This window comes from Onychomys torridus, chromosome 1 (assembly GCF_903995425.1).
Source record: "Onychomys torridus chromosome 1, mOncTor1.1, whole genome shotgun sequence".
Lineage (NCBI taxonomy): Eukaryota > Metazoa > Chordata > Mammalia > Rodentia > Cricetidae > Onychomys > Onychomys torridus.
The window spans coordinates 1,512,686-1,526,399 of NC_050443.1; the positions used below are offsets into that span (position 1 = coordinate 1,512,686).

General features: G+C 43.7%; 1 protein-coding gene across 1 annotated transcript in view; it reads right to left on the bottom strand.

The window, feature by feature from the left end:
• LOC118590544 (leukocyte immunoglobulin-like receptor subfamily A member 6) overlaps positions 1-12,567 on the bottom strand; it is a 54,216-nt gene extending 41,649 nt beyond the window's left edge. The window contains 5 exon segments of the mRNA XM_036198441.1: positions 8,291-8,423; positions 11,369-11,671; positions 11,794-12,078; positions 12,263-12,298; positions 12,460-12,567. Of these exon segments, the coding sequence (XP_036054334.1) occupies positions 8,291-8,423; positions 11,369-11,671; positions 11,794-12,078; positions 12,263-12,298; positions 12,460-12,493 (791 nt within the window). The 5' untranslated portion in view covers positions 12,494-12,567.
• Between the last annotated feature and the right edge of the window lie 1,147 nt (positions 12,568-13,714).

A 13,714-nucleotide genomic window follows, 5' to 3' on the forward strand; every position in this document is an offset into this window, starting at 1 on the left:
GAAGAGATCAGCAACACTAAGGTGAAATCTTCGGGGAAGTGTTTGCTGAGAGCACAGAGAAGTGGTGTTCCAGAGGTGGCCAAGGTTGTACCTACCTTCTGCTGGCAGCTGGACTTGGTAATGTGTAAGCATCACTCAGGTGGTACTGGTTTTGTAGGCATGAAGGAGTTATGGAGAGCTTGACGCTGTGAGAGGCCAGGAGAGGACCTTGGTAAAGGTGCAGCCTCAGTGGCAGTTTAAGGCCCAGGACTGAAGGTTTGGCACCATGGAGACAACCTATAAGAAGCTGTTGGTTAGAACCTGTCTCAACTGAATGTACCAGGCTTTGCTGACTCCTCATTCGAGGCCTTACCTTTTCAGAGGAGGGGATGGGGTGTAGGTTTGGGGGAAGGCTGAGGGGAGCGGAAAAAGGGTTGAAAGGGGGAATCTGTGGTTGGTATGTAAAATGAATAAAAAATTTCTTAATAAAGAAGAAAAGTAGAGAAAATAAAATAAAAAAGTCTATCAGTGAAAGTGCAGTATTTTGGAGATGCGGGTACCATAGATGACCACCAAGTATCATATTGAAGAAGATATTTAATTTTAATTTTGATTTTTTTCTTTTTTTTCTATTTATTATTTTGATTTTTAAAGTAGCCCACAGATGAAAGACGAGCTTTTAAAAGAGACTGAAATTTTAATGTGTTTGAATTTAAAGTTAATAATGATTTTAATGTGAGATCTTGGGGATGAATAAGAAAGGAAGGGCTGTGGCTTCATATTTGTGTGTCAAGTTGACAAGGGTCAGCTGTACTGACTGGTTTTATGTGTCAACATGACACAAGCTAGATTCATCAAAGAAGGAGCTCCAGTTGTGGAAATGCCTCCATGAGAAGCAGCTGTAAGACATTTTCTCGATTAGCAACCAGTGGGGGAGGGCACAATCCATTGTGGGTGGTGCCGCCCCTGGGCTGGTGGTCCTAGGTTCTATGAGAAAGCAGGCTGAGCAAGCCAGTAAGCATCCGCAGCTCCTGCCTCCAGCTTCACATCCTGCTTGGATTCCTGTTCTGACTTCCTCCAATGATGGACTATGATCTGGAAGTGTAAGTCAAATAAACCCTTTCCTCCCCAACTTGCTCTTTGATCATGATGTTTTGTGCAGCAATGGAAACCTAACTAAGACAGCCTTTGATCTGGGATTCTCCTCCTATTCCTATGTTTCTTAGATTGCTGTTGAAGGGCCCAGCCCCTAGCAGGTCAGAGAAACTGGAGAGGTGATATAGAGCAGGCAACCTACTGGACAGATGTATATAGATACACATGGGAACTTTATCTGGGGCAAGGCTTAATTCTTCATTTTATTTTCCTTTCTGCTGATGGTTCTACTCTATTCTTTCTCTGTTCTGTTCTTCTGTCTTCTGATGTTTCTCTTTTTCCCCAGTTGTTTCATCTCTTCCCTGATGTATACCTTCTATTACATCTCTTATTTTTCTCTTGTCCATTTTATACATCCTAATATAAAGATTTCTATGTAAGAAAAGATTACCTCACAACTGTAAGTTACATATTTTCCAAAAACAAATTAAAATCTTTACACAGGAAGAAATCACATTGTGATCACAAGTTACATGTTTTCCTTATAAGCCCTCAAGTAGTTAAATATTTTTCTTTGTGTTAATTTCCCACCATAACATACTCACCTCACAGCAATGATTCTTTTATTATTGAACTTTTAGCAAGCTAAGTATGTTTCAGCCAGTTCCTTTTGTACTGGCAGGCAGCTGTTTGTAGTTTCAGAGTAGCAGATTTCTATTTTCTACTGTAGAGAAACTTTACTTTAAACAAATAGTTAGCTCACCACCCATTTTCCTTTACACACAATAGGGTCATTTAATTTCCTTTTTAAGGAAAAAAAATTGTTTTTTCAAAGTGCATACTTGGGCCTGTGAATAATTCTATAAGTTACATGACCAAGGAACTCGGGCCTAACCTTGGGTGTAGGGACATAAATGCTTTCTTTGATCATTAGCCTGTTTTTCCACAGGCAGAATTCAAGGGTCTATAATGCTTACAACTTCCTTGTTCTTATTTTTTTATCCTCTGCAAATCTCACATCCAACAAAGGGAAAGGAGATTTTTAGCCTATTTTTGCCTTTTTTATATCTCTTACTGGAACAATTGGGAGAATAACCTAAATCATTTCCCTAATCATCCTTTCTGTCGTAAGCACATATATCTTTTAGGTTAACTCAGAAAGTCTAATTAAATCACAGATTTAACTCATCATCATTGCTCATCTAAAATTATCTTCATTATGATCTGCAAGTAAAGTGCCCAGTGAGGAGTGGGGTTTTCCCAGAAACAATCACACTATATTAGATACAGTGGATCCTCTCATATACCAGATACAGCAGCAACACAGTAGTAGCAAGCAGGAGGAAACACTGCAAAAGCAAGAGGCATTCTGGAAACAATCCTTGGGGCTTTGCCTCTCCACGATGTACTCAGAGTAATTCTGTTATCCTCTGGGCTGGATTCTGTAAGCTCCATTGCTGAGTGTAGCTCCTCCATAGCCACCAGCATGAGGTTTTGTCTTTTCACATGTCCCAGATTTTCTGGATGTTCTGTGTTAGGAAATGTTTACATTTAACATTTTCTATGACCGATGTATCCCATTTCTTCTGCCTCACCTTTCGTGCCCAAGACTCTCTCTTCCATCTCTTCTATTCCATTGGTGAAGCTTGCCTCTATAGAGCCTGTTTGTATTCCTAATTTTTTCATTTTCAGAATTCCCTCAGTTTGGGTTTGCTTTGTTCCAGGTCTTGGACAGTTCTTTGTACTGTTTCTATTTTCCTGGATTTCTTCTTTTTTTAATAACATAATTCTTTATTGATCTTTGGGAATTTCAAATCATGTGCCCCAATCCTTTATAACTCCCAGTCCCTCCCTATCTGACCCTCACCCCTGAAGCAACCCCCAAAGAAAACCCACAAACAATTAACTAAGAACAGAACAACGACAACAAAACACCCTGCTCCTCTGTCTTTCCCATCTCCCCATCACCTCGTCATTCCTTCTGGTGACATTAGAAGCTGCAATGTCCCAGGTACACATTTTGTACAAGAAGTCCCACCTGCAAATGTTCATTGCAATGAGTCATTGGTCTGGTTCAAGCCCTCTGTCACACCATCCTCACTGGAACCTCATCAAAATTCCTCTTGGATATCCTGCTATTGCCCTGAGTGATGGAGATCCTGTGGCTCTCATTCCAGCATGTGATTGATGGGATAAATGTTAGGGTGGGCCAACCCAAGGCCTAAGATGTGGGTCTATAGTGGTAGCTGAGCTAGTCAGTCTGGACCACTGGGATTACCCACATCAAGTGAGGGGTGGAGCCAGATTTCCTAGGCCCATGCCATCAGGGCCAGCTCTACAACACCCATGGTGAGGGGTGAAGCTATCTCCCCTGAGAACAGGAGACAGCTCTCCCATGAGTAGCAGGGCCAGCTCTCCTTCAGTGTCCAGCAAGGGACCGGGCCAGCTAGCCCAAGGTCAGTGAAGGGTGAAACCGACTCAACACAGCCCTCAGATTTCAACAGACATGATTCCTATGATGTCCTGTGGTAACATGGCCATGGACATCAACACAGTCCCCAGCTGCAGCACAAACATGGACCCAGACATGGCACTTGAAAGTAGCTCAGGTCTAGATGTCACCATGGCCAAGTGCAGCAGTGTAGGCCACTCAGAGCAGTATGGCTCAGGCTGCTGATTGGCCATCAGATACCAACATGATCTCAGTAGCTGACCAGACCCCAGGCATCTGCTTGGGCCTTGGTCATAACAGAAGCCATGTGTGGGAGCCCTCAGAGGTTTTCTAGTGAGATCTGAGCTATCTTTACCCAGAAGGAATGCATAAGAGAATGATTGGACCATGGGCCTGGGTACTAAGTGGTTAGTAGGGTCGATATTTGGCTGGAGCTAGAAAGGGGGAGGTCTTTTGCCCTTCCCCTTGGTATTGTTATAAAAAAAAAAACCTTTTGAATAAACTTCTGGGCCAATGGAGAAGGATCCAGGCTCTCCTGAGGCTATCCTGTATTTCTGTTTCTCTCCTCTGTGTCCTTCTATCTAAATCCCTTACTCACTCCTCAAGAGTTCCTTGGGGAAAAAAGTGGGAGAGGATCCCCCACAGCCATGATCCTGGCTGCTATAGAGCCACAGGCCCAGATATGGCCCTTGACAGCTTCTCCAGCCTGAATGGCATCATGGTCCTGTGTGGCAGTACAGACTACTAAGATTGGCATGGCTCCAGTAGCAGCATGGACCTCAGACACCCACATGGCCTCGACCCCAGTCATCCATGTGGCCTTTGGTAGCAATGTGAGCCACAGACATCAATACAGACCTTGACTGTGGTAGGACTACAGACCCAGACATGATCTTCAGCTGCAGCCCGGCCCAGATGTCACCATGGCACCTTGTGACAGCACAAGCCACTCAGCTCTATATGGACCAGGCTGCAGAATGACCCCCAGAACCCCACCTGGCCTCAGTTCATGGCCCAGATTCTGGGTTTTGCATGGCCTTTGGTAGTAACAGGTACCAAGGACATCAACAAATACCCTGGCTGTGGCACGGTCATGGTTTTTCTGGATTTCTTTTTTTAATGATGTATTTTATTTATTTTTATTTTCATGTGTATTGGTATTTTGTCTGCATGTATGTCTGTGTGAGAGTGTTGGATCCCCTAGAACTGGAGCTACAGACAGTTGTGAGCTCCTATGTGAATGCTGAGAGTTGAACCCAGATCCTCTGGAAGAGCAGCCAGTGCTCTTAACCACTGAGCTATCTCTCCAGTCCCTAAAAATTTTTAAAGATTTATTTTATGTATAAGGTGCTCTTATCTGCATCATATCTGCATGTCAGAAGAGGGCATCAGATCCCATTATAGATGGCCATGTGGTTGCTGGGAATTGAACTCAGGACCTCTAGGAAGAGCTGCCAGTGCTCTTAACTGCTGAGCCATCTCTCCAGCCCCTTCTCTGGATTTCTTTAATGGATTTGTTCATTTCTTCTTTAAGGACCTCTATCATCTTCATACAGGCGATTTTACGATTTTTTTTCTTATGCTTCAACTATGTTGTAATTCCCAGGGTATGATGTGGTAAGATAACTGGGCTCTATTGGAGATATTTTTCCCTGACTGTTATTGATTGTATTTTTAGGCTGATGTCTATGCATCTGGGATTGGGATAACTATAGGTCTAGGTGCTGCTTTCTGGATTTGTCTTTTTTGGATGGTTTGTTCCTTGGTTTCTGTTTTTTCTCTGGATTTTCAGACAGTGTAATGACTGTGTGTTGCCTAGATTGACCTGATAGTTGGAACCACTGGGTGTTCCAGATCAAATGTGCTCCTCGGTATTGGGAGTTGATGTTTGGGAATGAGGATAGGCTACAAGTTTGAAAGTGGTCACATGATGAATCAGAGGAGAGACTTCAACCAGGATCTACTTATTTTGTCTCCTTAGAATGGGAGGAGGCACTGAATAGAGTTCACCCCAGAGGTTCTACTAGAGAGGTAGGGATGAGACTGAAGGATTTGATCTAGAGAGGCAGAAAGATAAGTGTGGATCTGCCTTCACCATACTCATTTTTCCTAGCAGGAGAGGCCATAGAGTTAGCAGGAAATGTGTGCTGGAGTCAAAGGCTGGGACAAAGCAATGAGCTGGGGAAGAGTAGTTAGAAGGGAGAGTTCTGTGTGATCCACATGAGATGGAAATAGGGAGACAGTAAAGCCTGCCACAGGTGTTCTGCAGCAGAGCTGGAAATGAGACTCGGGATTGAACCTGGGGAACAGAAACCGGAGAGAGCATCTGTAGGCAACCTAGCTGGTTTTCTCATAGACATGGCCTGTGGGCTAGCAGTAGCTCCCTACTGTAGTTGGGAGCTGCTAGAAAGCAACAAATGGGCAGAGAGTGAGGAATGCTGAAGCCAGTGTTCTGTTGTAAAGCCAGGGATGAAGCTGAGGGATTGCATCTGGAGGAGAGGAGAGAGTGGTGAAGGTCTTCAGCTGACTTGCCTGTTTCCCTGGACTGCTCAACTGGTGTGTTCACAGAGATTCTGTCCATTAACTTTTTATTTTATTTTATAATTTAATTTAATTTTACGTGTCAGCCACAGATTCCCCTGTCCTCCCTTTTCCTGCCCCCCCCTGCCCTCTCCCCAATCCACCCGCCATTCCCATCTCCTTCAGGGCAAGGACTCCCCTAGGGATTCAGCTCAGCCTGGTAGATTCAGTCGAGGCAGGTTCAGCACCTCCTCCCTTCACCCAGGCTGAGCAAAGTGACCCAGCATAGGCCCCAGGCTCCAAAAAGGCAGCTCATGCACTAAGGGTAGGTCCCAGCCCCACTGCCTGGGGGCGCCTAGATAGTTCAAGCTAATCGGCTGTCTCGCTTATCCAGAGGGCCAGATCCAGTTGGGGGTTCCTCAGCTGTTGGTTCATAGTTCATGTGTTTCCACTAGTTTGGGTATTTGTCCCTGTGCTTTTTCCAATCATGGTCTCAACATCTCTCACTCATGCAATCCCTCCTCTTTCTTGCTGATTACTGTCCATTAACTTTAAATTTAGTTTCAGACAAGTTCTTAAGGCAAGAGCAGAAGGCAGACATATCATGTGCCGAAATATCACAGGAATGGCCTCTAGCTGGGTTGCTGTTAAGTCTTTGCTTCCCTCTGAAATATCTTCAGCTAGGCCTCCACAGTCTGTTTGCTTTCACCACTGTCTTCCAGAGCTCTCACTAAGATAGTCAATTAAGCCTTGCTTAGGGTATTCTGTAGTAGCTGTTCCAGCTTTGACCTGGAAGTATTACCCCCCAGTGAGGCTTCCAGTAACTGTCACACCGACCTGCCCCTGAGGCAGGGCTGATATGGGAGCCCTTAAGATCAGAGATCTGGATGTGCTGGCCCTCTTGGTTCCTGATGATCCTGGATGCTGGATGGTAGACTGAGCAGAGTTCTCCAGAGAACCCAGCTGGACTGCACCTCACCTCTCCCACATCCTGTAACCAACCCTTTTACTATCTGTAAGTTACCCCCCAAAATAAACTTCCTTTTTAACTACGTGGAGTTGCCTTAATAAATCCCCCAATACTATTCAACCTCTTTTGCATTCCAAAATCATGAAGTCTTCTACATTCCTCTAAAAAGGATCGAGGTCAGGCTTGTCACAGCAATCTCCCACTCCTGGTACCAACCTCTGTATTATTGCTGTGACAAAACACCATGACTAAAGCAACTTACAGAAGAAGTAGTTTATTTGCATTCAAAATTCCAAAGGCAGAGTCCATGATGACAGAGTGAAGGCACAGTGGCAGCTCACGTCTCGAATCACAAGCACAAGAAAGAAAGAATTGTTCTGTGGCAAGATTTTTCCTGGGAGACACAGCATACACAGTAGACACTACTCACTCTAGATAGGGAGCCTGTGACAGACTGAAGTATGGCTACCACTAAAGTCCAATTTGGTGAATCAATGAGTTTTGTTAAGATTACTTACAGGAGCAGAAATGACTCCAAGTCATCTGCATCACCAAATTTTGCCCCTTGCATGGATGACAACTCCCAAAGGACACACTTCACAGCCTTCAGGCAAGCTAAACAGGTTGGAGAGTATCCTTTTGAAGTGATTCTGGTCCAAACCTCTGCTAAGCCACTCAGCTGTGTTTTTGTTTTGTTTTGTTTTATTCTTCCTGGTAGATGCTCTGTTCTCGGATTCTTCTTTGCAGCTTACCTAGTCTAACAGTGACTGTCACCAGATCTTCTTGTTAACTCGTAGAAAGAAGGGGCCTAGTGAATCTTGTCAGTTTCAGGGCCTTCCTGGGTCTGTTGTGAGTTTCTTGCCTTCTGACTTAAGATTTCCTTCAGGATGGATCTTGGAGGAAATGGATACACAACAGTGAGCTGGAAATGATGAGAGTCTTAAAACTTTCAGTTACAGAATTCCTCTGACAAGACCACACCTCCTAAGTCTCTCCAAACAGCATCACCAAATGAGGACCAAACATTCAAATGCCTGAGACTATGGAGGCCAACTCATTCAAGCCACCATTCTGTCCCAATTGAATGGGTGTAGAGTTATCTTCACAGATCTTTCTGACAGTTCCCCTGCACCCAAATATGTTGTTCTCTTTGGGGCACCCAACAGTGTTCACACACTTGTACCACAAATTTTCTTCCATGATTTTTCTCTACTTGGTGGATTCATCTCCAAGTTTCTACCATATTAAGAGATGCACTATTCTCTCTGGTTCACTTCCACCCTGAATCTTGAGGACTTCTCTGGCTCTTTTGAGCTTCAAACAGAAAAATCCCAAGAGCAACCAGAATCAAGCCAGCCACAGCCATCCTGATGAGATTCTCCACTGTGTGATCTTGTGAGTGTGAATCTGGGAATTTGGACAAACAAGACAACAAAATCAATACAGTCCCAAATTGAAAACAAAGTGGAATAAACACCTATATCAATAAAAGGCAATATTATACTGAAATCAATAGTCTTTTATGTATATTTATTATTTAGTAACTATTACACCATGAAAATCATTATGTTCCAATTATTAAATTAGTTGAATAATTCATTGATATTTCCATGAGTATATATAACATTTATCAACAACTTAAAATATTTTATACATTATTATTACACAGCATAAGCTGAGAATATAGTTCAGTCACTAAAGTGATTACTTCACAATCATGAGAAATAGACTACTTGGAGTTAAAGGTTTAAGTAGAGATAGGGGTTGGCAAAGAAGAGGGTAAAAGTTATATTAATGACAACTAAGGATGTAGAAGACATCCTAATGAAATCTGTTGTTTGTATGTATTTAAAAGGGAGTTTAAACAGAAGCATCCTGCATGGGTTGGCAATGTTTGCTTCTAGAAAGTATGGGTTATTAAGTGAAACTATTATTGCAGGGCACAGAATACCTCCTTATGTATTATTTGTTAGGGACACCCAAGAAGTACCCTAAACAATACAAGAGCCGTTGCTCTTTGTTGTCCATTATAACTACTGTATGGACCTCTTGCTTGAGATATCACACTCGTTTATGTAGGAGTACATAGAGAAAGCAACCTCAAACTGACTAGGAAGCTCTCTCCCTGCTGACTAGCTTAGACACTGCCATAAAGAGTTATGCAGATTGCAGGGTGAGAAATGACATCAATGGTCCTATCAAGCTCTAGACCCCACATGCTATAATAGTGTCCTCTTTGGCAAGATGCCTACAGGTACAGTATTGACATGGCAGTTATGTGTGTAACCAGCTTTCTAATTGGACATAAGGCCTGATCCACGGGAAGGATCCAGTGCATGATACTGAAAACATGGACAAAAGCTCATGACAGAGAGATTGTAGGCCCTAGGTATGGGAAACTCACTGTTGTTGTTTTGATAAATGGTCATACTGTCAAACTGCATTCTAAGTGTATATTTCTATATCCACACATCTGTGCTACTCTTAACTTTGGTGGGGGCCACATCTTTCTTCAGTGGGTAGTAGTTAATGTAAAGACTGCTAGCTGGTCAAAGCCTCATTTTTAACTATGAGTGCTCAGCTCTGGATAGAACATCCATATCAGCCTCCTCACAGCCAAGGCTCAGAGAACATCATGCAAAAGGGGGTGGAAGGAATATAAGAAGCAGAAGACACAGAAAAGAGTTGTGAAATGCTGATTCTGGTATTGCATCAACTGTTGCACATATCAATTCACAGAAACTGTAGTTACCCTACGCGAGACCTGTACAAAATTAAAATTAATCCAGTCAAAACTCAAGCATATATGGGGAAGGGACCCTCAAAGCTTTACCCCTAGCTTGGGATCTATTGGCATTGATGGCTGCTGAGGGTGAGGGAGTCAATCCCCTTTGGAGATGTGACAACTGATAGGTTGACCAAGCCCTAGTGGATAGTCCCATATACATAGACAAATGGAATATTAATAATTTAAAAGAAGATATGAAATTGGAATGGAGGTGAGGTGGAGAAACTAGGGAGAATTGAAGGGAAATAGTAGTAGAAGAATATTATTACATTACATTTTATAAACACATGAAAGTTTAAAGAATAAACAAGACCTACAGAAGATCAAGCCAGCCAAATTTCTGGCACAGATGGGTAGGTCAGACCTAGGTCCCTTGCCTTACTACTGAGGAGTTTTTGGAAGTTAGTAGAGGATAGGGGAGGGAGAATCATTCTGAGTGTGTGACCAGTAGTAGATTTTTCCATGCTCTAGTAGACCCACATCTATGAAAATAGAGGCAGCACTAACTGAACTAGGGGGTTATAAAAACCACGTGGAGTTCAGAGTGGGGTGTATGAGGAGAGTTGGAAGGGCAAAGTCTGGGAGTAAATATGATCACATTTCACTGAAAATACATATGAAAATGGAAAAATAAATAAAATTGTTCAGATATTTAAAAATACCCTGCAAACCAAAGAATAAGTGTAAAAAACAAAGACAAAATATGTGTGGTGGTTGGCCCCTCTAATTCTAGCACTGGGGAGGCAGAGACAGGCTGGTTCCTGGTCCGCACTGGCTGACCAGCCTTGCCTACTGGCAAGTTCCACACCAGGTGAGACCCTGTCTCTAAAACCAAGGTGTATGGCTCCTGAATCTCTACATCTGTTTTATGTAACTCCACACCAGACATGCCCCCTCTGCCTGTTGTTCTCACTCATTTTCACTTCAAAATCTCCAGTCTTTCTGTCTCTCATCTTTCCTAAGACCTCATCTTTCATCCTAGTCATGATGATATGGGCTCCCCTGCGTGGTCGTTGAAGAATATGAGTCTCTTACAGGACCAAGGATTCTCACCTGTGTTTAGGATATTCAGAGGCCATTGGTAAATGGCCACATGGAGGACGTAGAATATCCACAGCTTGTGTATTGACTAATGTGGAAGCTGCTTGCAGGAGCCAATGTGACATCAGCCTGAGAGAGCCAGGCCTGGGCTGCTGGGTAGGGCAAGAAGGGATGTAGTGTTGCCATCATCTGATAGAACAAATCCATCATAATGACTGTCACTATGATGTTAGAGGGTTGGGTCAGGGTCTCTCTAAGTGCTCAGATATACCCCTGCTGGGTCAAAATGGGGGCCTTCCTAGAGAAGTCCCTCGGAGAGAAGATGGGCCAGGTATTAAGAATACAGTTCATGCCAAACACCTTCCTCTCCCATCACCTTTCCTTGCAGGCCTTGCTGTGTCTCTACATCAAGCCCCCTGAGCATCCCTCAGCTGTCTTTCAGTGTTATTGTTCTCATCTGGAACAGGGCTCATGCAAAGAATTTATGGGCTTCTAATAAATGTCAAAGATGGGATTGCCTCACCTGAAAGGAGGAGCTGCAGGGTCTCACTGGGTACCGACCACATCTGGGAGGTTCTCTTGTAGTATCCATAGCACCTGAAGGCCCAGCTGTGTTTGGAAGTCACTGGTCCCACAGGAAACAGGGCCAGAAAATGTCCATTGGGGTGTTTCTGTGAGTTCTGAGTCCAGGACACATTCTGTTCTCCTTCCTTAGTAAGGACGTACCTTCCATATCCCTGATGTGAGCTACACTGGAGGGTGACATTCCTTCCTGAGGTTACCAGAGAGCTTGGCAGAGCTGAGATACTGGGTTTGCTGTAGAATCCTGAAAGAGAAGACAAACATTCCACGTTATCTAAAGACTGGACTGTGAGAAGGAGATGCCATGAGATCAAAACCCCTCACTCAGGGCATAACCTGAGTTCAGGACCCTTGAGAGCCCTTTACCTGTCACCACCAGCTCTAGGACATTGCTCTTTTCTGATAAGCCAGCAGGGCTATAATAGTAGCAGTGGTATAGTCCTGCGTGATACTCCGTTGTGAATGGAATGGAGAAGTTGGCCTTGTTCCCAGGCTCAAATACAGTCTGTGGCTTCAAGGATTTTGAACCTTCCTCTTTATACAGATAGTACACCTGGGCTTCCTCGGTCCCAAGACACCAGATAGTAACAGACTGTCCCTTGGTGACCACGGAGTCTGGCTCAGCCCAGACGGTGGGTACGGGAAATTTTCCTGCAAGAAAAATCAAATGCTGTGTCCCAGGGTATTCCTTTCTTAAATTCCATCTCGGAGCCCCTGGGTCTTGAAGCATCACCATAATCAACCCACATCTGCGGTTGTCCATCTCCAGTGCACAGCAGTGTTTTTTTATTTCAGTGTGGAAACAGCATCTGGGGAGGTGTGGGGAATGACTCACCTGCCATCGTTGTGGTCCTGGGTTCCAGACTCAGCCCTGAAAAAGATTTCTCTGTGAGATTTTCTCCCTGAAGCTTGAGGAGATCCTCTCCTCTGCAAAGCCATCCAAGGCCATGAGATCTCCTGATGAGCCACGGCTTAGTTGTAGCCTGAGGTCCCTCCTAGAATTAGGTGTCCCCTCCACCCTTCAAATCTCACCAAGATGAAACAGCACTATGAAAGTGGAGATCATGATGTCGCCTTCCAGGGATGCCAGCTACGCTGACTGATGAGAGTACAGAAACTGCCAGGACAGATCAACACAGAGGATGACACTAAAGACACTGTGCTCGATGTTGCGGGCTGTCACGTCAAGAGGAGGAAGTCTTATGCAACCGGCTCACTGGTGGAATGCTTGCCTGGCAAGGACAAAGCCCAAGATTGCATATACAGCATTGGAAATGAAAATAAGGGGAAGTGTCCTCCTCAAGAGTGAGTTCGCTATTTTCCCAAGACTGTGGCTAAGCTGGGTACAAGGTCTACTGAGAACATTAGAGAGAGTAAACAGGGCCTTATCCAGCTGCAGTTTTTTTTTTCCTCTCCAAGTCCAGTGAATAGCTTCAAATATACCTCCTGTCTTCCTGATAAATGACTCCCAGGTGAGTGTGACTGAGGACTAAGAGCTGATGATCCTCTTTACTGAGCAACCATAATGAAGTTTTGTTCATGCCCAGGTTCCTCCCTCTCTAATTGTCTTGTGTTTAAGAATTTAAGAAAACATGGGGTTTTCTCTCTACCATGTTCATATCTACAATATCATGATGTCTTACCATCTTCAGTCATATCCCTGACTCTGATGATGCATTGGGGAATATGGAAACTGATGTTTCAGGGTGGATTCAAAGCAGCAGAGACACCAAGCACCTGTATTTGTGGCTCATGTGGAGCTGCTTCTGAGATTATTATAGGATTTTTAAATGCAAGATTGTGTCATCTCTCCTAGACACCTTGTAAATGTAAGAATTGTTCTTTTGCTATTCATACAATCAACAACTTTCCCCTTATCCCTCACTAATGTGTTTGTCAGTACCAGGCATAAGACTCCTTGCTGATGCCTATAAGTTCCTTCCTTGGACTTATGAATCTCACAAGGATGAAAACGGGCACTGTAAATGTGAGGAAGCCTTCTGTAGCTTCCCATAATACAAGCCGATACAAAAAAGAGAAGTTAACACTTACTAAAAGTTTAAATGAATAGAGTCCTTGTGACACAAGACTATTAGAGATGGAGGAACTTGAGCATGAACATACGACAGAGATAACTTCCGTATGGTTGCTCAGTAAAAAGGATTATCAGCTGTTTTGAGAAGTGAAACTCATACAGAATTCTGGAGCCCCATATCACTCTTGAAAAATGTACATTCTGAAGTTTCATAGTTAAGGATATAGGAAATCTTAAAATTTGTGTGGGTTC